Below are 22,163 nucleotides of genomic sequence, written 5' to 3'. Positions count from 1 at the left end.
TTGAGCGGAAGTCACGGTGCCGAGTGTCGATTAGGAGGAAGAAAGCCCCCGGTGCATGCAAGGCAGCCAGGCCTACAACCTATGGGGAGAAAGAGAAGAGAGGAGAACAGAGTCAGAACCCGAGCGTGTGGAGGGGCAGGGGGAGCGGCAGAGGCCTGGCCAGGGCAGAAGGTGGGGGGCCCACTTTCCCTGCAGAGAGGGGAAAAAGGTGTCCCCGCTCCATTCCAGGCTTGGCAGCACAGCGAGCTCAGAAGGGACCCGGCACAAAGCACCTGTCCCAAGCTCCCCTGGGACAGTCACAGAACGTTTAGACAGAGGTTGGCCAATGAACCCATGGCCCCTCAGTCCTTGACTATCAAAACAGACTTTCTGAAAGTTCACTCTTTCTGCTTACTGCGTTCCCTTCTTTAAGCTCTGGTCAAAGGGCACCCTGGACTTGGACCAAGGCTCTGAGTTCTCTCCCACCCAGGGACAAGCCATCATCCGCCACAGTGAGTGGACAGAGGTCCTGCCATGCGCTATGGGCCTCCTCTCAGCCCGGCGAGAGACACACAAGCCTGTAGGACCCTTGCTGGTGGCCATTTCGCCTACAAGAGTATCACTTTGGCTTAGGGGAACAAAACAGATAAAAACGGAGAAGCCGGATGCAGCGCGAGAACAGGAAGCAGGGTGCGAGCAGGCAGAGAATGAGGGGAGTAACGGAAGACACACTATTCCTCCAGAGCCGGACAGGAGTTCTTAAAGTCCAGGTGACCGTCACGCCCTTTCCCGTAGTAGCGGCTCCGCCAGCGACTGGGGGTGCCCCGCGACCGTTTGGCCGAGGGTGGGAAGAGCGTAGTCCCGCAGGTGATGGAGTCGTGCACCGGAAGCAGACAGGTGGAGGAGGAGCCACGGGGATCAGGATGACAGGGAGTGGGGAGATGACAGCACCGGCCAGCACATCCGCCACCCCCCGAAAATAAAAAAGCAACAAGACAGATGGAAAAGAAAGGAGAAAATGAGAATTAGAGGCAGAATGTGTTGAGGCAGAAATCATGAACAGGAAGGAAGCTCTGTCTGAGAGGCTCGTTCAGGTGGGCTGGCATTTTTCCCCCTCAGCAGCTAACAAAGATGGCTTCAGGCAGGGAACAACACCCATGTGTGGCTCTGTCTCCCACCTGTGAAATGAGAAGGGGGCTCTACAGTCTTTAGGGAATCTGGAATCATTTCCTGAATGCCAGACCCGCCTAGTACAGCCTTCTCTTCTGTGGACAACAAAACCAGGGCCCAGGATTTTAAATAAGTTGCCCCGAGTCCAGGGGAACCCCAGTCTCCTGGTCTCTGCCAGGACAGCCCCTGCTGGAACCCCAGTTCCAACGACCCCTCTTCTGGAGACCCTGTCTCAAGCTCCCTGGGTGGGCAGAGGGGGCCCTGTGCATGCTCCCACAAAGCTGTTCTTTGTCACGGCACTTCGAGTGCTAGCATCATTCCCTCATCCATTCACCAATTACACCGCAAGCTCCTGGCTGGCCAGGCCTGGCCTTGGCCTTCTGTCTCCCCAGGTGTGCTGCAGGTACTCAGCAGTGGCTGGGGAGAACCCACACCTCCAACGGCAACGTTCTGTTGCACCCTATTTGCACTAGACTCTGACCCATCTTAAGAGGGAAATATGGACACCGAGGTGGCGTTTGAAGAGACAGTATTCCCAACCCCAAACTGTCATTCCTCTAGGCCGTCCCTGCATACGACCTCAATCAGCGGTTTACCACATTTCTTCAATGAGTTCCGCCACCTGCATCCTCTAATCAAGTGACCCGTGCTGGGCCTCCCCTCGCCTGTAGCTTGAAACCCAGTTTGGTTTGTTTTCAAGATGGGCCAGCCAACTACAGATATAGCCAAATCAGGCCACAAAAACACTGATCATTTTAAAGGTTAAAAAGAAAAAAATCAAAAACCAAAAAAACCAAGAACATAGGATAGAGATCATATGACCTACAAGCCTAAAATATTTACCAACTGGCCCTTTCTAGACTAGGACGGACGCTGCTGCCACCTCACACCTGGGCAGCAGGTAGGAGATCCAGGTGCAGCTTCTCCAGGGCTCAGTGATGGTCGGCAGGTGTCGCAGGAGCCACCCTGGGGGTGTGGACAGGCTCCTGCCCCGCAACTATGAACAGCAGCTCCACTTTCTCTGGTTTATATATGGGGACTCTCGGGGAGATTGCACTTTTAGAAAGCGCCCGTTGCCTTAAAAAAGTTTAAGACCATTCCTATCATTCAGGGGTCTCTTCACATATGGACTGTCCCATCCACTCCCACACAATCTACAAACTAAGAATGGTTTTTGCCTTTCTAAATGGGTTGGGGGGGGGAGTCAAAAGAAGGTTTCACGATGTGTGAAAGTTGCACGAGAGGTGCCTGGGTCGCTCAGTTGGTTAAGCATCTGTCTTCGGCTCAGGTCGTGACCTGAGATCGAGGTCCTGGGATCGAGCCCTGCATTGGGCTCCCTGCTCACTGGGGAGCCTGCTTCCTCTCCCACTCCCCCTGCTTGTGCTCTCCCTCTCTCTCTCAAATAAAGAACATAAAAATTAAAAAAAAAAAAAGTTGCATGGAAGTCCAGCTGGAGCACCCATAAAGAAAGCTTTGTTCAAGCCCAGCCACCCCCCTGGTTTACATGTTGTCCCTCGCTGCTCCTGCATCAAATGGCAGAGCTGAGTCCCTGCAACAGAGACCGTGCCCGGTACTATCACAGCTTCGTGCTGCTGCTGGGCATGCTACGAATCCCAAGGACAGGAGCTGTGACTCCAACCTCCCTCCGCGCCTGCAAAGCCTAATGCATTCCCCACGCTAGAAGCCCACCCCCTGATCTGGCCCCAACCCCACTTTTTAAAGTTGTGGACACTGAGGCCTAGAACAAAGGACTTCCTCAGATTTCCATGAAAGGTTCGAGGCAGGGCAGAGGTCTGCTTTTGAGTGTTCGGGGAGAGAGAGTCAGAGGGACAAGGCAAAAGGGGAATGAGACAGAACGTATGGGAGGAGTGAAAGCCGCCCAGTACCAAGGGGCACAGAGCATCGTGTGAGTCAACAGAAGAGAGATGGACTTCCATCATCAGAGCAGCACAGAACCTCGGGCCACGTGGTCCCCATCCCAGGAGGCTGATTTGGGGACTAGCAAGCCATCTCGAGTCCGCACTTAAGTCATAGCAGCTGTGCTGATGTTGGTATGCTCTAATACCCACACTGCTCTGGCTTCTCACTGGCCCTGTCTGGCCCCTTCCGAGGCAGACTCCTCTCGTCCGGGCCTAGCCCAGGCCCAGCGTCAGCACTGCTCTGATAACAGGGATATGTAGGTTTTCACAGAAGAGTACTGGAGACGCTCGTGTCTCAGAAGGAGTCGCTGAAATAAACAAGAGCCTAGTATCACTTGCGCGAGGGGACGTGTCTAGTCCCCGCCAGCTAACCTGCTCTGTGTACTCCCCAGACGTCTTATGCAGACAGAGCGGATGGGGCCCTTTAAGACACCAGGTGAGGCTGTAAAGGCCCGGCTGGTGAGTTTTGCCCACCGAGGGGTACTTACTCAGCAGACTTCCAGAAGTGGCCAGGGTGGGAGAGCCGCCGGTTCAGCTTGGGCAGTTTCTCCAGCATGTCCATCAGCAGCGTGAAGCTGGGCCTCTCCTGCAGGTCGAAAGCCCAGCAGGCAGACAGGATCTCCTGCAAACAGAGTGGCAGGAGTGGGGGTGAGAGTGGTCTGGGAGGGAGGAGGGCACAGTTCGGGTACTCTGCACAGGGTCCCTTTGATGCTCTCGAGCCCCCCTCCTCCATCTGGTGGTCCCCCAACAGCCTGTCCATATTAAGAAGATAGGTCATGCCTGGAGTAGGGCTAAGAAATAACTGAATCTCAGAAGAGCTCTCATGCTTCCAGTGGAAAACAAAGTGCATGAGCTTGTCTCCCCTCTTTCCTTCGTAGACCGCCCTTCAGTAACAGGAACAAAGCTGAACAAACAGGTAACAGGAAAGAGATCAGAAGTGGGGTTGTAGGGGTGCCCCGGTGGCTGAATCGGTGAAGCTTCTGCCTTCGGCTCAGGTCATGATCTGAGGGTCCTGGGATCGAGCCCCGCCTCGGGCTCCCTGCTCAGTAGGGAGTCTGTTTCTCCCTCTCCCTCTCTCTCAAATAAATAAAATCTTAAAAAAAAATGGGGTTGTAGATTTTTCGAATGGAAAGCAGAAGAAATGCAAGATGCTCAGAATATATGTGGGGTGGGGCTGCAACAGAGCAGGGAGCCTCACTGTTACAAGAATGGAGGCTGGGAGTGACCAGAAGGATGAAAAAGAGAGCAGCACATGAGAGTCAGCAGAACACCTGTCCCGACTGCCCCGATTTACTTAGGAAAAAAAAAAAGCTTAAAGCTGCCCTCACTTTGACAGTTTGCTGCCCAGCCTACTCTCTGGACCTGCAAATAAAGTGCTCACCCACTTAGGCTCGGCAACTCAGGTTTTTGTTAAGTACAGCTAGACCTCGTGGGGTTGCCCCCCAGGTCAGGAAAACAAGAGAGACCAAAGATAAACTGACCAGAACACCAACTCTGGAGAAAAGTGTGTGTGTGTGTGTGTGTGTGTGTGTGTGTGTGTGTGTGTGTGTGTAGAAGCTAGTCTATCCATAAAACTAGATCAGGGTGCAATAAAAAACACACCAACAAATAAGGAAGAGCTTGAAATTAATAACTTCTGAAACAAAATATTAGTTAGGAATACTGGCAGATAAAATCCAGGAAATTCCCCAGATTGTGCACTCAATTTTAGGCAGGGAAGAGAAAACATTAAACAAGGTAAAAGACAAAGAAACTCACTAAGGACCAAATTCTGTCCAATGGGAGTTTCCATAAGAGAAAACAAAGGAACTATAGGGCAGGAAATTATATAATAAAGACATAATAAAAGAAAACTTCCCAGAAACTTTTGAGGGAAACTGGAATCTTCATCTGAAAAGGCCCAGTGAAGGGACCTCACTGAAAAAGAACATTAAACCAAGAAAAATAAACTTATTCCAAGGCATATTTTAATGAAATTTCAATGTAACAAGGATAAAGAGAAGATCCTAGCTGTCCCCAAAGAGAATAAAACAGGGCATCTACAAAAGATTGAGAATTAAGATTAATATCAGATTTTTCAGCAACGCACCGGACACTTAGTAAACAGCAGAGCAAAAATTTCATGTTCTTGGGGAAGATTATTGTGAACCTCTCGGTGTGAAAACAAAATCTGGACTTGTTTAGGCATGTAAAGATTCAAAGATTATCTCCTATGCATCCCCTGGGAGGCAGTTCCTTAAGGGTTCACTCTCATTTTGTTGGAATGCAAATAAAGAAAAGGGAAGACATGAGATACATGACATTCTAGAAATGACCCAGGGATGAATGAAAAGAAATGGAAGGATGACAGCACTACAGCAGGACTAAAATTCCATTACCTAAATTATAAGAAATCAGTGGGCCCTGATAAGAATGGAACAAATTCCATTCCACAAGCAGTATGTAGGAGCTGCAAGACCTCAGGAATATGGTAAAGGTATTGTGACCATTCTCAGCAAGAAAAAAAGAAAGACAATTAGAAACTACAGGAAAAACCTAAAACTGCACAAGAAAACCATGGTCCATGTGTGAAGCCAACAAAATTGTGGTAAGTTTTGAGTAACCGACAGAATGGAAGAAAAGAGATGGACCCACAAATAAGAAAATGTAGTGAACTACTTAATCAGCAGCTAATGGCAACTGCACTCTATGATAATAGCGCACACGTATTTATTGTGTTTTCACCTTTAGCCTCAATCTATAGACATAGCCTGGATGATTTAATCACGTCAACACAAATCAATCTTAATAAAAGATAAAGGGAAAGCTGATGGAAGTTGAGCAGAGGAGAAGGGGCAGAGGGACAGGGAGTGAAAAGCTGATGGAACAAGAATTTGGTTTTTTGGAGAGTGACCTATGGTAGGGCACTGCTGGTTTTCAGTAAGAAGCGTTCTGGCCTTTTGAGGTCATTCTGTGCATACTTCTGACTGTGGCTGCTGTGGCACAGAAACTTGGTGGTAAACTTACAGCAGTGTGGCTTGAGGGGCAGAGAATGGTGCCCCCTCCCCGAGAGGGTACTCCCTGCTTTGACTATGATTCAAAGCACTTTTTATTGCCATTGACCCATGCCCCCCTCTACCCTCCAATGGCAATGTGTTAAAAAAAAAAAAAAAAAAAAAAGACCAGACAGGAAAGTCAACTTTCATGAGTCACGAGCTGATTGCTGGAACCTTTTCTCTGTCTCCACTTCCCTGCTCCCTGGCTCTAATCTATTCTTAAGAGGCTTCAAAGGGCCCATGACCCCACACTGTAAGAAATCCAGAACAGAACATGAAAGATAAAAGAAGTTAATTATGATCTTAGACCCAACCCAGGCCAATTAAATCTTCCTCTCTGGTGGAGGCCCTGGTCCTGGTTTTTTGAAAAGCTCCCAGAAGATTCTGACTTGTAGCCAGCATTGAACTCTGACTCCCTTGCCTCTGATGGGCTCCATACTCTGCTCCAGGCCTTCCCCCTCTTGAAGACTGCACCTACCACTCTGGGTACTAAGACTCTAAGAGTGCACAGATAGAACTGAGACTGCTGCCAGGAAAGCAACTCACTGTTTTTTCCTTTGGATAAAACAAACGTATAGGCACACTCTGGTTTATACAAAGGTGTCCTCCATGACTTTATTGTAACGGGTAAAAATTGGAAATAACCTAAACATCCAACAGAGAAGTAGTTACATTATGGTGTAAGCCGGAGGACACAAGGGCAGACAGGCTTAAAAATAAGGATTTGTCAATGATTTGAGATAATAAGCATAACAAAAGACCATGTGGAGAAAGGTCATGATTAAAAAGAATCCATGTTATGATTCTGATTTTGTTAAAGATATATATTTGAAAAAATTAAGGGGCACCTGGGTGGCTCAGCCAGTTAAGTGTCCGGCTCTTGATTTTGGCTCAGGTCATGATCTTGGGGTCGTGGGATCGAGCCCCACGTCAGGCTCTGCACTGAGCGTGGAGTCTGCTTGGGATTCTCTCCTTCCCTCTGAATCCCCCCCGCCCCATGCCTCACTCACACTCTCTCTCTTCTCTCAAATAAATTAGTAAACTTAAAAAAAAAAAAAAAAAGAATGGAAGGTAGTAGCTGGTTTAGCTGCTATCTGAACAACTCAATGGCCAGGAGCCCAAACCTCTCTTACCACTAGCTCCCTAAGGGGCCTGGGGCTGTGCCATGGGAAAGATGAAGGCCAAGAGCATCGCGGAGGCACTCATCACCCACTTGCCTTGCTCAACACCCCAGATGAGGTGCTATCAATGGGCCAAATAAGAGCCTGGTGTTGGTGCTGGAGATTAGCATTTTGGTGTCACTCTTGGAGGTGCATACCTGTACAGACAGTCTGCACTGCAACCAGATGGCGGGTCCTACCGAGGAATAAAGCACCCCAGACACAATGTCATAAAGGAGCATTCCAAAGATGCCCTAACCGCTTGCCACCAGTCAAAGGAGGAAAATACGAAGATCTGGTCAGGTCCCAAAGGAAGATCAGCTGCCTTTCTCACGGTGCCTGCCCCCGTTTGCAGACAGTGACTCCACCAGCACCGTCCCTGGCTTCAGCAAGAAGCTCACAGCCCCGTTAGAGCTCAGGGGACCAGCACTCGGTGGTCCCTCCGGGCACTCCCAGTGTTAGGCCACCCAGAAACCTCCTGGAGCTTATTCACATCCGGGCTGGCCCCCATTCGTCCCACCCGTCTGACTCACTAGCATGGGGACGGTTGACTGCACTGAAAACACCGAGCCCTGGCTTCCTTACACCACTGTGCCAGGGCCACGGGACTTAGAAACTGCAACGCAGAGAAACCATTGGCAGTATTCAGAAACAGGAGGTCCGCACCTGTATTACGATCTGGCATTTTGACAAACGTGCTGTGGAAACTCTGATTTGCTCTAGAGCAGTTAAGAACGCTTTGGAGAGAGATTCGTTCGACGCCACAGTAAAAGCAAGGATTCTGTGTGGGGAGGATTTTATCATCTTCTTTCATGTAAGTAACAAACAGGGCTCTACTATCTTTTTCAACTCATAACTCAATTAAAACCATGACCTTTATTTCTTTCCAGTCTTTTTTTTTTTTTAAGACAATGGTTTTTCTAAAGAAAAATAGTTGGGTAATAAAGGACACGGGCGTTTTAGCTGGCAACAAAGAGGCCCGCCTGGCATACTTCTGCCTCCAGGCCCCATTTCTCAGGTGAGTGAATGAAGGAGGGCACACCTGTCGTGTGCCCAGCCCCCCGCCCTCTAGCCCTTCTTCCCTCTCTGAGAACAGGTGGCTACTCACAGTGACTTCCTTCCCCAGGCTGACGGAGGCCAGGACACGCTTCATACCCTCTCCGCTTCCAATCTGCCAGATCAAGGCCTCCGCAGCTTGGTTCTTCAAGGGCCAGTCTCTTGCTTGCAGTTCATACCAAACAGTCCTGTGGGGACGGCCCATGCGGCGTGAGCTCCTGAACTGCCTGGCCCACGTCACACACCCAGGGTGCCAAGAACCCAGCCAGAGCATCCAGGATCCTCCTCCAGCTTTCCCCACCCACCAGGCTTCCAGAATTACTGTGACAGCATCTTGGTGGCTCCTCCCAGGTACAAGAGGACCCGTGGCCCAAAGCTCCTGCGATGGGAAGTCTGAGGCCGCACAGGCTCCCAAAAGAGTTCCCGTCGAACCTCAGTGGGGCTAATGCCTACGTCCAAGGTTGTTTGAGGAGTGACAGATGCCAAGCCCAGTGCCTGGCACACAGCAATGCTTAGGAAGGAATAGTCCCAGGTCAGGAGACGAAGAGACTGCCCCCGAGGGAAGGCACCCCATGATTACAGGGTGAGGCCCTCACTCAGCCTCTCCAAGCTCCCTCGCCTTTCTTGACTCATCTTGACCTTCTCCCTAAGCCCCCACCGTCTGGTGCAGGGGCCATGAGCCACGTGGGCTACTGAGCAACGGACATGTGGAGAGCGGGCCTGAGGGGTGCTGGAGGTGTGACAGACTCGCCGGCTGCTGGAAACTTTGTGGGAGTAAAATAACTCCAGAATTTTTTATTTTGGTGACATGTTGCAACGATCATGTTCTGTATCTATTGAGTTAGACACATTATTCAAACAGATTTCATCTGTTTTTCTTTTTTTTAGTGTGGCTGGGAGCAAACTTTACATTCTGTATCTGGCTCACGTTATATTTCTATTTTTCTTTTGGACAGCTTCGTGGGGCACTAGAGGCGGGCTGGCAGGACCCCCTGGTTTTCCCAGAGGGACAGTGCTGAGCTCTGGTCAGCGTCCTCACGGGGCACTGGGTGAGACCGACACCCAGAAATCACCTTAGTCCTCGTGAAGCAACCTTTTAGGAGGTACCGTACTTTTCTGCTTTCTACAGTGCGGGAAAGGGGTGGTCGAGGATATGGTCCCTTAGCCAACAAGCGGCAGAGCCAGGACTCAGAGCACAACACGCACCCCCCCTCCCGCCCCCTCTGCCAGCAATGCCCCTCCTTTTGGCCACACTTGGCCTCCGAGCCCCAGGATGGGGGACGTCAGGGGCCTCCTCACCCGAATGCATAGACGTCAGCAGCTTTGGAGAACGGCAGCTGGTCCTCATCCTTCCCGGGGGTCATCTCGCGGACGATCTCCGGGGCCAGGTAGCACAGCCAGTCGTGGGACAGCTTTAGCTGGTTCTCACGCCTGGAGACCAAGAAGCCAGGGCAAGGGCATGGGGCCTTTCAGCTAGCAGCCAGCAGCCAAGGGGCTGCCTAGCACACCTATGCCCCCGGGCCAGCACGCCACCCATGCATGGCCCAGAAAATAGCTCGCTGATCTGCACTTGCAGAGGCACCGGGGAAGAGTGATAACCAGCTTCTTCCAGGAAAGCGGGCCAGTAACTGGTATTAGCAGGGAGTGGATTCTCCACCCCAGGAAATCAGTCTGCCTGTGTATCTTACAGCCCAGCCTGGGGCTCGGTCTCCAGCCGGACTGCCACTCTTCCTCCCGGAGGTCCCCCAGATTCTCCCCACCCCCACCCTTCAAGATTTGGGGAAATAAAACCTGATGCTCTTCTTCCTCATCGCCTCTTCCTTACTGCGGTCGTGAACCCTGGGGACCCAGCCTCTTACGGGGGTCAGCCTGAGAACAAAGTGCTAAATAGGAGGGACCCGAACATCACCCAAACCTGACTCCGGACTGGAACCACAGGAAAGGACCTCAGTGAACCTGGCCTTTCCTGCAGGGAGGGCTGCCCCACAGCAACGGACAACAAGAGCTGTAGCTCGAAGCCCAGCTGCCACTGCCCAGCTCCTTCCTGTTCTGCGCAGACACCCAAAGCCAACTTACCGGCCCTCTCGGACCACGCCTGAGATCCCAAACAGCCCGAAGTCTGTGATGACCACTTTGCCATTGTCATAGAAGACGTTCTTGGATTTGAGATCTTTGTGCACTATGCCCTTGGCATGTAGATAGCCCATGCCCTGGAAAACAGTGAGCCTCATGTCAGCGGGGCGGGAAGATAAGGGATAATCATTCAGCTTCCGCCTGGGCTGGGCCACGAGCTGGACGCCCTACCCAAGTCCCCTCAAGTAATCTTCCAAATCCTACGCAGGATGGTCTCCATTGCACGCATGAGGAAACCGAGCCTCAGAGAGGGGAAGTCACTTGCCCCAGGCCACACAGCAGTTAAGCAGCACTGAGGTTTGGTTCCAGGCTAGTCCATGTCACCATGCTGTCCCACAGGCACCGTATACCTGGCTCAAGTGTGAAGTGTGGAGAGGGTGATGGGTGCGGAGCTGGGGGGGGGCAGGAAGTGTATGAAGAGCTATGTTAAGTCATACAGAAATCGAGTACCTATAGCGTCTCTATCAGGCTTTGTACAACTGGCCTCTACCCTCAGGCTAGGCAAGGGCTCAGGCTGGGAACAGAGAGGAATTCCCATAGAGAGTCCCTGAATTCAGGTGGTCCCAGTGTCTGTGCTGGGGTAGAGGGAGGCCTGGACTACTACTGGTGTCCAGAATCCACGTTCTATCTCGGCTCGGGCTCTAGTTCACCGTGTGGCCTTGGACACTGGACTTCTGAGCCTGTTTCCTCATCTACCAAGGGAAAGGGTGGGGCTGGGGATTTCTAACCACTGCTCGATTTGGAAGTGCACACTGGCCAGGTGTATGGGATACAGGTGACCTGACACAGGCACGATCTCATCCAAGGTCAAGCTGTCTTCTGACATGAAACCCAAGACTCCCATGTTCCCTGATGCCCTTGGGAATGGGGGCGAGAGGCCACGGCTGAAGCGGCCATCCCCACCAGCTCAGAAAGAGGCCCGTGGAAAGCCACCTCCCAGGCTCCCACACTGAGGACACTTCACACACTATGAAGAGTCCTTCGGCGGCTTTCACGCTATCTGGCGGTGAGAAGTAAAATGGTAAACAAGAAACCACGTTCAGAAATAGAAAAGCTGTGAGGCCAGAGCTCGGTCCGAGGGGGTTGGGAGAGCATCGGAGAAGAATGTACACAAGGCAAGAGATGGGGAGGGTATGGGGTCTGCTGTCCCCCTGCCGTGGAAGCAGAGAGCTCAAGGAAAGGGTGACTTGCTCCTTTCCAAAACTCCATCCTGAATGCAAGAAGGTCATTCCTAGAATATCTGCCCATTTCCCAAATCAAACCAAGGCACAAACCTTCCTCAGCGGCCCACCCCCCGTGGGCTGAACGGGGACCAGCTATATGACTGAGGACACGTCCCTGTCCCCCTCTGAGCCTTGTTGATAAGAGACCTGCCTCAAAAAGCCAGCTTCAAGAGACAAGATGTCAAATGCCCAGGTCTGGAGCACAGACTGCCCGCCCTTCCCACAATTTCACAGTGTTTCCAGAGTAACCCCAAATCACAAACCTAGCCAAAGTTCAGGACCCTGTTATTATATTTCGAACCTCAAAACACCACAGATGAGTACAAAAGGAAGTGGCTTAGAAGGTTCCAGCGGAAGGGGGCAGAAGGTTCCAGCGGGGGAAGGACAGCTATTCGGCAGGAGAAAAACCAAACAAGAGAGCAGAGAGGCAGTTTCCGGCTCTGTAGTTCTAAAATCTCTGCGTAACTTTTCTTGTCTGCCCCTAGAATCTTCCAGATAGCTCGTCCATCCGACCTCAGCCAGTCAGGAACCAGACACAGATTCCCCAGTGTTCTGACCATAAGAAGTGAAAACAGTTTTAGGGGAGGAGGGCAGAGCAGGAGAGATAGAGGGGAGTAGGGTCCAGCGAGTTTTGGGGACACTATGAAGCAGGTGTGACACCCAGCAGCTCTCTCCAATTTCTCTGAAATGAGACTTACCGCAGATGAAGGCATACCTGTGCTATTTTATTTTCGAGGCTTTAAAAGTTTAACTCATTAATTCAGCCACATGGTAAGTGTTACGTGGAAATCTTGGTTTGCTCATAAATTCACTGTGATTTTTGTGTTTTCCTTGCTAAAGACACACACACACACACACACACACACACACACACTCACACATGATGCGTGGAAGGAGGGAGAGAGAAAAAGGAAAGGTAGAGGTGGAGGCAGGAGAGAAGTCGGGGGACAGGGAGTTGGGGGAGCTGGTCAGAGCAAGCTTTTTAAACAAAAACAAGAAAAGAGGAACCCCTACCCAGCAGCAGTTTGGCTTTTATCCAAGCCTGCTTGGGGCTAAAGAAAGCAACTCATAAAGAAGTTTTCCTTTATTTGTGTTTCCTTACTTAAAAGAAAAAAAAAAAAAGATGGAAGAAAGAAAAAAGGCTGCCCGAGGGCCAGTCCTCCTGAAACTCGGATTTGGACACTGGAAGGCAGAAAGCTCGAGGGCTTTCACCCTGCCCTTTAGTCCTAGCAGACTCTCCCTGCGCACCAGGCCCCGGGCCCAACTGGCTCTCAGCGAATTACCCCATTCCACTCTTGTGCCAATCTGATGGGGGAGGCTACGCTGGAATTCCCATCTTATGGGGGAGGAAGCCAAGGCTCAGAGAGACTGAATGACCTGCACAAAGTCACACAGCTGGTGTGATCAGGACTCGAACTCAGGCCACGTGTCTTTAAAGCTTCCTGCGTTCCTCCCCGACCAATTCATCCGTCATCACAGACTGAACGTCTAGCTCCTGGCTCTACGTGGGTGAGACACGGACAGAGGGAAGGCGATGGGGTCCCACCCTTGAGGCGCCTCAGCTCAGAGAAGGGACGGACCAGGGGGATGGCCAGGAACCCTGGAACCAGTTGGATAACCCTTTACCTTGATGATCTCCTGAGCGATCTGTCTGGTTTTGTTGATGTCCAGAGACGTCTTGGGGTCCCTCACGAACGAGTGTAACGTCCGCCCCTTGCAGAAGCTGTCGAGAGTGGTGGGGTCAGACTGAGGGGTGGGGCCGGTACAGCCAAACCCCAGCCCTTGGGAAGCCTGAAAGGAGCCATGGAGAGAGTAGTGCCCCAGGCCTCTGGAGGACTCTCTCTGTCCCCTGGACTGTGGGCGCCAGAATCCTCGTTCCTCACCAGGCCCGACACCCATTCCTTCTTGGGCCTGGCTTGAGTGTGCAAAATCACTCACACACACACACACACACCAGTCTTTGCGGCTCCAGACCTACCCACCCCAGAACAGGAAACCCAGTTCACCAAGGCTCCTGGCCACCCAGAGCAGCCCAGCCTTGGAGGATTCGAGGCAGAAGCATGCCCCTCAAACTCAGGGAAGAATCTGGTCTTTTAGCACTCTAACCAGGCAACATTTGGGGCTCTCCGTAATGATTCTTATGATCATTTTTCTGTCCTCTGATCACAGAAACTTCATTATAGTAATGGCATTGTAGGAGGGGGTGGCATCAGGGTGTCAGTGTGATTACTGGACAACGGGTTCAAGTTTCCTGGGCCCCCCCGGCAAGGACTCCTAAAACCCAGGGTGAGCAAGGAGCCAGAGAGAATGTATGGCTCATCCCCCTATTCCCGGCAGAAGTTCACGAAAGCAGCTCATGAAGGGGCTAGTTTTAGGAAACCTCTCGAAGGAGACGGAATCCTTGAAGCCTCAAAGACTTTGAGAACTGGTTGAGGGGTCTGGGATATTGGCTGACGGTTCCTCGTCCTAAAACCCTGGGGCGTGCTGAGCTGGTGTAAGCCAACACATCACGTCGTCGTGCTTTGGGCTACCATTTTGTCCCCTTGGTGTGGTGACCTGGGCGGTAGCACAGTGCTCAGGAATTTGGGTGGTTCTGCTTTATTTCTCTGATAAACAGGCAAAAGGGAAATTAATTTTTACTTAGTAAATACAGTTTGCTTGAGGGCAGAAGAAAGGTTCTTGCAAAGCACAGGTCTGGCTATAGGGAATGTCATCAGAATACTAAGGAGGGGGCTCTTGGCGGATAGGATTCAAGTGATTTCTAGTTTCTTCTTGAAACCTCCATGTATATTCCAAAATATCTTCACTAACCTCTTGTTACTGTTACTGATTGTAAAAGTAAACACCCAACAACAACTTTTTGAATGCCACGGGCCGAAACGTTTCAGCCTCACACCCCAGTGCTGGGGGATGGACAGTCACACATGGAGGTCGCGGTAGAAACGGACAGTGGACGGCAGAGCGTCACATGCGTATCCTCTCGCCCAGCACGTGCCCTCCCAGAAGGTCACCGATGTGGGGAAACAAACATGTTCATTATGGCAAAGTGCCGAGCTAAACAGGACCGGTTAAATAAACGGGGAGACCAGTGATCAGCCAGAGAGAGAACCCAGAGCCCAGGCCACTTTCAGTGATTCATGCTGGTAGCCTGAAATCAGCTGTGGGGGGCATATCTACACCCAGGAATTGAGAGATACCACAAACTAGGTCTTCCCTCGCCACCCACCACCCAGAACTGGTGGTTCCACATTTACGAGCACACCGCTGGGGTTGACGCTGTGCCAGGAATGCTGGGTGAGCGCTGAAGACTGCGGCTGGCCTCAGACCTGCGCTCACCCTGGGGAAAGCGGGTGCGAACCAGGAGGACCTGTGCTATTCTTACAAAGGAAGAGTTTTAAAAACCTGAGGATACAAACTTCTTTATTTTAACAGAAGGTGTGATAAGGATCTGTTCGCAGTATCCACGTTGGGGGAGAAGCACCCAGGTGGGGTGGGAGGGCACTGGTTTTCACTCTGTACCCTTCTGGAAACTTTGATTCTATCCTTAGGAATCATTTTGTTTATTTGTTCGTGTCAATGGAGTTATCTGATGGGGCAGTGATCTGTACCTCTCCACGTCCTCCAGGGCATCCCCACAAACACTGGGGCCCTCGGGGAAAGGTGGGGGCAGGTAGGGGCTCGGTCACCTGGTGATGATGGCGAGGTGGGGCGGGTTCATGCAGGCCCCCATGAAGAGCACCACATTCTCATGCCGCGTCTGCCGGTAGTTCATCACCTCCTTCTTGAACAGCTTCAGATGGTCCTGGTTGTGGCCGTCCATCTCCAGCAGGCGGATGGCCACCTCGCCGTGCCAGCGGCCGCGGTGCACCCGGCCCCAGCGGCCCTGCCCGATGGGCTCGCCCAGCTCCACCTGCTCAAAGGGGATGTCCCACTCCTGCAGGTACACGCTGGTCTGGCTGGCCTTGCGAGAGATGGGGCCCCGCCAGGGCCGGCGGGAGCTGGGCAAGTCGTCCACCTCGTCCTCGTCATCCTCTGCCTCTGACTTGCCGGCCTCTGGCTCCTCGGCCTAAAGGAGGGGGAAGGCATGGAGACGGGTGGCGGATCTGGCTCAGCCGACTCGCCCGCCCCAGAGCCCCAAGAGAGAGGCATGGGGTCAGGACACCCGGGTTCTCGTTGTAGCTCTGCACTGGCTTGCTGTGGACAGTGGGTGGGTCACTTAGCACCTCGGGGCCTCAATGTCCTCACCCACGAAATAGGGCTCGTGGCCTAGGTGGGCCCTGATGCCCTTCTTCCCGAGAATGCTCCAAGATCTACTCACTAGGAAGGGGCATTAACCTCCCCTGGCATAGACGAATTTAACCCCATTTATCCTTTCTGGGCATTCCTTTGTTTACCCCGAGTTTCTGATTGTCCTTACGGCAGGAGTCAGTCAGCTAACATTCTAAGCCACACCACATGGCCGGGGAGCCACGCTCCGCTGACACTTAGGTTCAAGGATTAAGACAGTGGTTCTTGGGCCTGGCTACGATCTGAATCACCTGGGGGGCTCTGACATCATACAGATGCCTGGCCCCACCCCAAACGGACAGAACTAGAGTCTCCCACGCTGGGGCCCGGGCTAGGGGTGGGAACCATGAGAGTTGAGAGCTTACTTTAGCTTCAGAGATTAAAAAACAAAAAGAAGCCTGCTTCGTTGTGTTCCTCATCATTCCTCCCTGCTGTGCACCTGCCGCAGTGGGCTCCTGAGATGGGGCCCCCGTGTGTGCTGGGACGAGGAAGAGAGGAGAGAGAAGGCAGGGTCTCCGGGGTGTGTGTCTTCCTCACTCACCTCCACTTCGTGATCCTCCAACACGTCTGCTTTGGGCTGGTTGTCGAGCCTAAGAGTCAAACAGTTTGTCAGGGAGGCCCTGAGGGCGGGCCACAAGCTCTCAGCCGGGCAGGAGACTCCCGTGCCCGAGGTCTGAGACAGGGCTGCGGGGCCCGCATCCTTACTGTGACCCACCTGCCTGTGGGAAATGCCGTCTGGCTGCCGCAGAGACAGACAGGAGGCCGAAGACCAAACCCCATTTCCCTTCTTTGGCCTCGGCCTTCTTCAGACTAAGCTGAGGGTGGTGGGGGTTGAGGGGTGGGCAGGAACCACCAAGACCCTTTCAAATCTGATGCCTGGTGCACGGGGTTCTGAGCACACACACATGGGACTTGAACTTCTACTTGAGAACCGGCTCTGTCTCCTCCTAGCTGTGTGACTTCATGTAATTTCTTAACCTCTCTGTGGGGCCTTTCTCCTCTGTTAAGTTAAGGATGACACCTACTTCGATACCTACCTCACCAGGCTGAGGACTGTGTGAGGGAACGGGAGTCAAGGGCTCAGCGGAGCCGGACATGGAGCAGGGGCTCCGTAAACGTGAGCTATTTTTCGTAGGTGTCTCTGACTCTGAGTGGCCTTTGCCCACCTCTCCCGGGTCACAAGACTGCCCCCGGTTCACACATATCCCTCCCCATGCAGACCGTACCCACAGGGGGCCAGTAAAACCCTCTGGCTGAGTGCACTGGTCCAGGGAGGACATTAGCCCAAGGAGGATCCCGCCCGGCTGGCCCAGGTACACGGCAGCGTCCAGAGCGGGAGGTCAGAGACTCAAAAGCGGGGTGGGAGGTGCTAAGGGTGGGAGGTGGTCAAGTGGTCTAGCTTTAGTAAGTCCCCATGGAAAAGAAAGAGAACACAGCATAGCGAGGCCTACCGGGTGCTATCCGCAGCGTCAGGGGATGGGACTGCCTGTGGAAATGCTGAAATGTCTGGAAGAAACAAAGAGCAAACACGGAGGCTGAGACCCCCCTTCCCCACCCCCTCCTCTAAAGGATGCAGTGCTTGCGAAGCCAGCTCCCCCAGCGGAGAGGGTCCTCCCCGAGCAGCCAGCCCCCACAAGGCTGTGTCTGTGTTCACCAGGCCACTGCCACTCCTCAAACGGGACATGGATGCAAACTTCACGGCACTTGGCTTTGCCCACACCGCTCGGTGCTGGGAAGGGACTCCAGGTGAGCGAGGACACTGAGATTCTGCAGTGAACCCCATTCCCCTGCGGCCAAACTGTTCCCTAGGAGCAAATGGTAAAAGCAAACTGGGTATGACTGACTGGACGTGGGAGTTCTGCTCAGAGGCCGCAGCTGATTGCAACGGCCCTTGAGAGCAGAGAGCAGTGAGACTCCCGGGCTCAGGCCGGCAGAGGCCCCGGCAGGGCTCGCAGGGGGCTCAGCAGCGACACCTGGTGCCTGGCTCGGCAGCTGGCATTTCTGGTGGGAGGCAGAGGCCCCACCCCCTTGGCTTCTGGCGGAGCAGCCCTCAGGGGAGAGGAAGGAAGGCACAGTCCACACCTCCCCGGGCCGAAGACTGGGCAGGTGGGGCTGACCACGATTGCGGGGCTTTCCCAGTTTTGGCACTGAAAGTCCCACATCCAGGGAACACTGAACAGATGGTCACCCCAGTGTGGAACTAAACCCCTCCACGGCTGCTTCTGCTGCCTGCGTCCTTCTGGTTCCTCCGGTCGCCCTGCGGCTGGCAACCCCAGGCCTGGGTGGGCTCCTCCCTTCCTCCTCTTTAGTCAATACAAGAAGAGAGACCCTAGGTGGCAGAGGCTCAAGCTATCAGCAGCCACCCCTGCCATCTAGGACAAAGACCCACCCAACTCAGCCACCAACACCCCCCTCACCCCTACCCCCCCCTCCCCCGGCACCAGCTCTCTCCAAGGCTTTATCCAAGGCTAGCCTGGAAGATCATCTGAATCTCAACATCTCTGGGACCTCACAAGACTTGGAAAATCTGATAGAGGCCGTGGGCCTTTTTATCTGGGAAATGAACACATGCACCATTCCTGGGGGATCCTGGCCCCCAGAAGCCTCTGCCAAGGCCTCCCCCAGATACCACTGCACTGTGTCCGCAGACTACCAGGGCCATCCTGACCTTTACTACCTATCCAACACAGCTCAACTATTTCCACAGAAGATAAACACGCGCATAGCAGGGGGCAGTGGGAGGAAACAGCACCCCAAGTGGGAGGGAATCATGTCTCTGAGGCCTCGCGTGCTTGTCCTTAAAGATTAAGAGCGTATTTCGCATTCTGTTCCAAAATGTGTCTGTGTTTGTTTTAATAGATTTACATTCCCTCTCCTTCCCCCTGACATATCTTCAGAGCAGGATGGACCCTTCTGGAAGGAGAGCCACGCTTTCCCAGTGCTTTTGAGGACTCCCCATATGCTGTCCTAGAGCTGGTAACCAGAGAGGCTCTTGGAGGGGAACCACAACAAAAATGGGTGTGAAACCAGAGGCAGCTCAGAGAGCCTTCTCCAGGCCTGTCCCAGGCCCCTGACCCCTGCCAACCTGCCCACACCTAGCCAAAGCCATACGGAGAGTCCTGTAAGAATTTACAAACGCTCCAAGTTGCTCCCCTAACAGAGCTGGGTTGGGGAAAAGAAAAGCCTGAACTAACCAAAATACCATGACTTCAAGACAAGTCTGTTTAACCCAGGGAAAAACAATTAGCTACAGTCTTTGTCTAAACACACCGAGACTTCGTATGGCTAAATTAAGAATTATGGTTGCCGATTACTTATGCGAATGCCTGTCATCCTCAGCTGGAGAAATAAGCACTAACCACATAACTCCTCGGGGGCAGGAATGTAGCCAAATGCAAAGGTTGTGCACGCAGTGGCTGTGCAAAAACAATTTTTGTGGAAGGAAATCACTGAAAGTTGGTCTCCTTGAAAACTTTCTAAAATAAGGCTGCATTTTATCTTACCGCCAGCAGATGGTGTCAGGCAGCAACGCTCAGGAAGGCGAAGCCCATTAAAGCGAAGCCTGCAGACTTCTTGCAACTGGCTTCCCCTTCTAAGACAGCTTCTGCAAGCAGCTTCCTTGTCATGACGTAGGGGAAGTTATCCTAACAGATGCTCATAAGGCACTGGCAGAAAGGTCTCCCTTCATTCTGCAAACTGGATTTCTGCCACCTCCCGGCTGTGTGACCCTGGATAAGTTGCCTGTAATCTCTGCGCAAGAGGCTGAACAGGATGGATGCCAAGGTCCCTCCCAGCAGGTCACTGCCCCTGTGAAGGGCCCCCCTTAAGGCGACCCACCCTGCTCCCTTTCCCAGCTGTGATACACGGTCAGCTCTCAAAACAGGTGTATGTGAGACTCAGGCCCCTCAGAGGTGCCGTGGGAGAGGGTGCCCAGGGGGGCTGGACAGAGGGCTCACGGGAAGGGGCAGTTAGCGGAACCATGCAGAGAACTCACCTGGAAAGATAAACTGCTGTCTATGATGAATGAAGTAGGCAGCTTTAAACAGAAGAGGAGGTGAGTCACACACACAGAACAGCAAATGCAGGGGCGTGGCGAGGGGGGCTGGTTACAGGGTGGGGCAGAGCAGGGTGATCCATGCAGGAAGGAGAAAGGGAGTTGGAAGGGAGCCGGTGCTGGCAGGAGCCCCCGGGAGGGAAGGGGCTGGCCCCGGAGGACTTGTCAGAGGCCTGGCCCGTTCCGTTCACCTCCCAGGCTCGCTTCTCTGTGACGTGTGCATAAGCCCAGAAGGGCGAGACACAAGGGTGAGGAAACAGTGCTTGTGAAAGCCGGCTGGGCCGTGTGCAGAGGAGCGGCTGCCCCCTTCAGCCCCACATTCACCCCCAGAGGTGCTGGGGCCTCAGCAACCCGACGTCACCATCCGAAACAGAACACAAACCCACCTCTCTTAAGGGGGACTGGAGGGGATGCGCTGGGTGTCTGGACTCCAACACAGCTGTCATATGGTAAAACCAGGGGTACAGATAGCCTTTCCCCAGGTTTATTCTTCAAGATAAACGTAACTGCTACCCCACAGTACAGAGTGGGTGCACAGTAGGCATTGTTCCTTCCCCAGGTTAACCATGGGGCCGGGCCCCAGGCACGGCCATGACCAGCGAGATCATAGACCCTGGACAGAGTGAGGGCTCTGTGCACAGGACGAGGGCCCACGGACATCAGGGAAAGCTGAGCGGCTCTGGCTGACATCACAAAATAGACTTTTTCTGTGGCTGTTGTTTTTCAAACAGGGCCTTCCTTTTAGAAAAACCCAAACTAGAAATTTAGCAAAAGACCCAGTTTCAGAGCATAATGACAGAGCAGAATGAGAGGCGGTCACTCCGATGGGCTAGGGCTCCATTGCGGGGAGGGGATGGGTGTGCTTGGGATGGTGCAGGAGATCTCCAGCCAGGTGCACGTTAAGGCAAAGGGACAGGCAAAAGAGAAAGGATTCCTACAAAATCTCAGTCTCCCAGCACCCCTAAAAGAAATCCCTGGAACCCCAGTAAAATAGGTCCAGAGAGGCTGCCTGGCCTCCTGCTGGCTGCACGTGGCCCCAGCTGAAGGTCCCCTGGCACAGGATAAGCTGTGCCTCTGTCCTCCTGGGCCTGGAGCCCCAAGGGCCAGTGACAGGTGGGGCCTGACCTGACCGGGCCCAGAGCAAACTGGAGTGTCCCAGTGGCTGCTCCTTCGTCCTGGCCACCAACCGAAATACCCAGGGGGCTGAGACCAGCTGCAAGGAGCTTCCAGGGAGGCCACAGCCTGGGCTCATCCTGAAACAGGTGAGTGGGCCTTGCTCTGTACGTTGGAAAGGTGGGACACCCCAGGCCTGGCTGAGAGACGGGGGACCTTGGCCCTACAGAGCAGGTACTCCCCCCGAGACTCAGTGTTCTCATCTGCACAGTGGGAATAACCTAATCCCAACCTCACGGGGTCTCTTGTTTTATGGGAACAAAGAGGGAACAAAAGCTCCCCCCGAAGCAGCTTATTCAGATCACTTGAGCAGGTAAGCAATTGAGCCCCAGGGTCCCTCTCCCAGGCCTTGCCCCAGCTCCCCGTGCTCCTGCCATGCCTTCTGTTTGCTCAGAAGCCCTTAGTGAACGTGCCCATGAGAAGCCACCCCATGCACAGGAGGCGAGTACGGGGACTGTGTCAGGAATCCGGGCTTTATGCCAGACGGACTTGGCTTTGATCCTGGCCCCGTCCCTTACGTGTTATATAGCTGAGGGCAAGACACTTCCTCTGAACCTCAGTGACCCCATCTGTAAAATGGCTGTGATAAAAGCATCTACCCCGGAGCTCTCATCAGGTATAAATACGGTAATGTACTTGAGCTTGGCACAGCGCCTGACTCCCGTCTGACCTTGAGCCTGCTGGGGCGTGCTGAGAAGGGGCATCTGACCCCATCCGGAAGGCACACAAAGCCCCGAGGTGTGGTACCTGGGAAGTTGAACCTGCTGTCCCGCTGGCCAGGAGAGGGGTTGGGGGGCGTGGTGGCACTGGACGGATTGGATGATGTTGGGAAGGGTGCCGGCGAGGAGGGCGTGGAGGACGTGGTGGAGGACGGGTTGCTGCTGGAGTCCAGGTGGTTCATGGCTGGAGGATGCTCCTGTGGGACCAGAGACACCAGAAGTGGGCAGGGACTGTCAGGGTCCTGCCCAGCCAGC

The 22,163-nt window shown here is 53.3% G+C and overlaps 1 protein-coding gene across 2 annotated transcripts in view; it reads right to left on the bottom strand.

Annotated features, from left to right (window-relative positions):
- Positions 1–22,163, bottom strand: part of KSR1 (kinase suppressor of ras 1) — a 149,294-nt gene that overhangs the window by 4,143 nt on the left and 122,988 nt on the right. The window contains exons 10-20 of one of the 2 annotated variants that reach the window (XM_045773578.2): positions 21,937–22,105; positions 19,957–19,998; positions 17,414–17,468; positions 16,504–16,552; positions 15,362–15,741; positions 13,302–13,398; positions 10,396–10,529; positions 9,619–9,750; positions 8,372–8,507; positions 3,557–3,690; positions 712–792 (exon numbers count right to left, since the gene is read on the bottom strand). In XM_045773578.2, the coding sequence (XP_045629534.1) occupies positions 712–792; positions 3,557–3,690; positions 8,372–8,507; positions 9,619–9,750; positions 10,396–10,529; positions 13,302–13,398; positions 15,362–15,741; positions 16,504–16,552; positions 17,414–17,468; positions 19,957–19,998; positions 21,937–22,105 (1,409 nt within the window). The remainder of the gene's footprint in view (positions 1–711; positions 793–3,556; positions 3,691–8,371; positions 8,508–9,618; positions 9,751–10,395; positions 10,530–13,301; positions 13,399–15,361; positions 15,742–16,503; positions 16,553–17,413; positions 17,469–19,956; positions 19,999–21,936; positions 22,106–22,163) is intronic. The other variant, XM_087854631.1, reaches the window with a different exon arrangement.

Source organism: Ursus americanus, chromosome 23 (genome assembly GCF_024610735.1).
Source record: "Ursus americanus isolate L20-20 chromosome 23, mUrsAme1.1.p, whole genome shotgun sequence".
Lineage (NCBI taxonomy): Eukaryota > Metazoa > Chordata > Mammalia > Carnivora > Ursidae > Ursus > Ursus americanus.
Note: the sequence above shows the minus strand (reverse complement) of the source record. Positions and strands in the feature narration are given on the sequence as shown.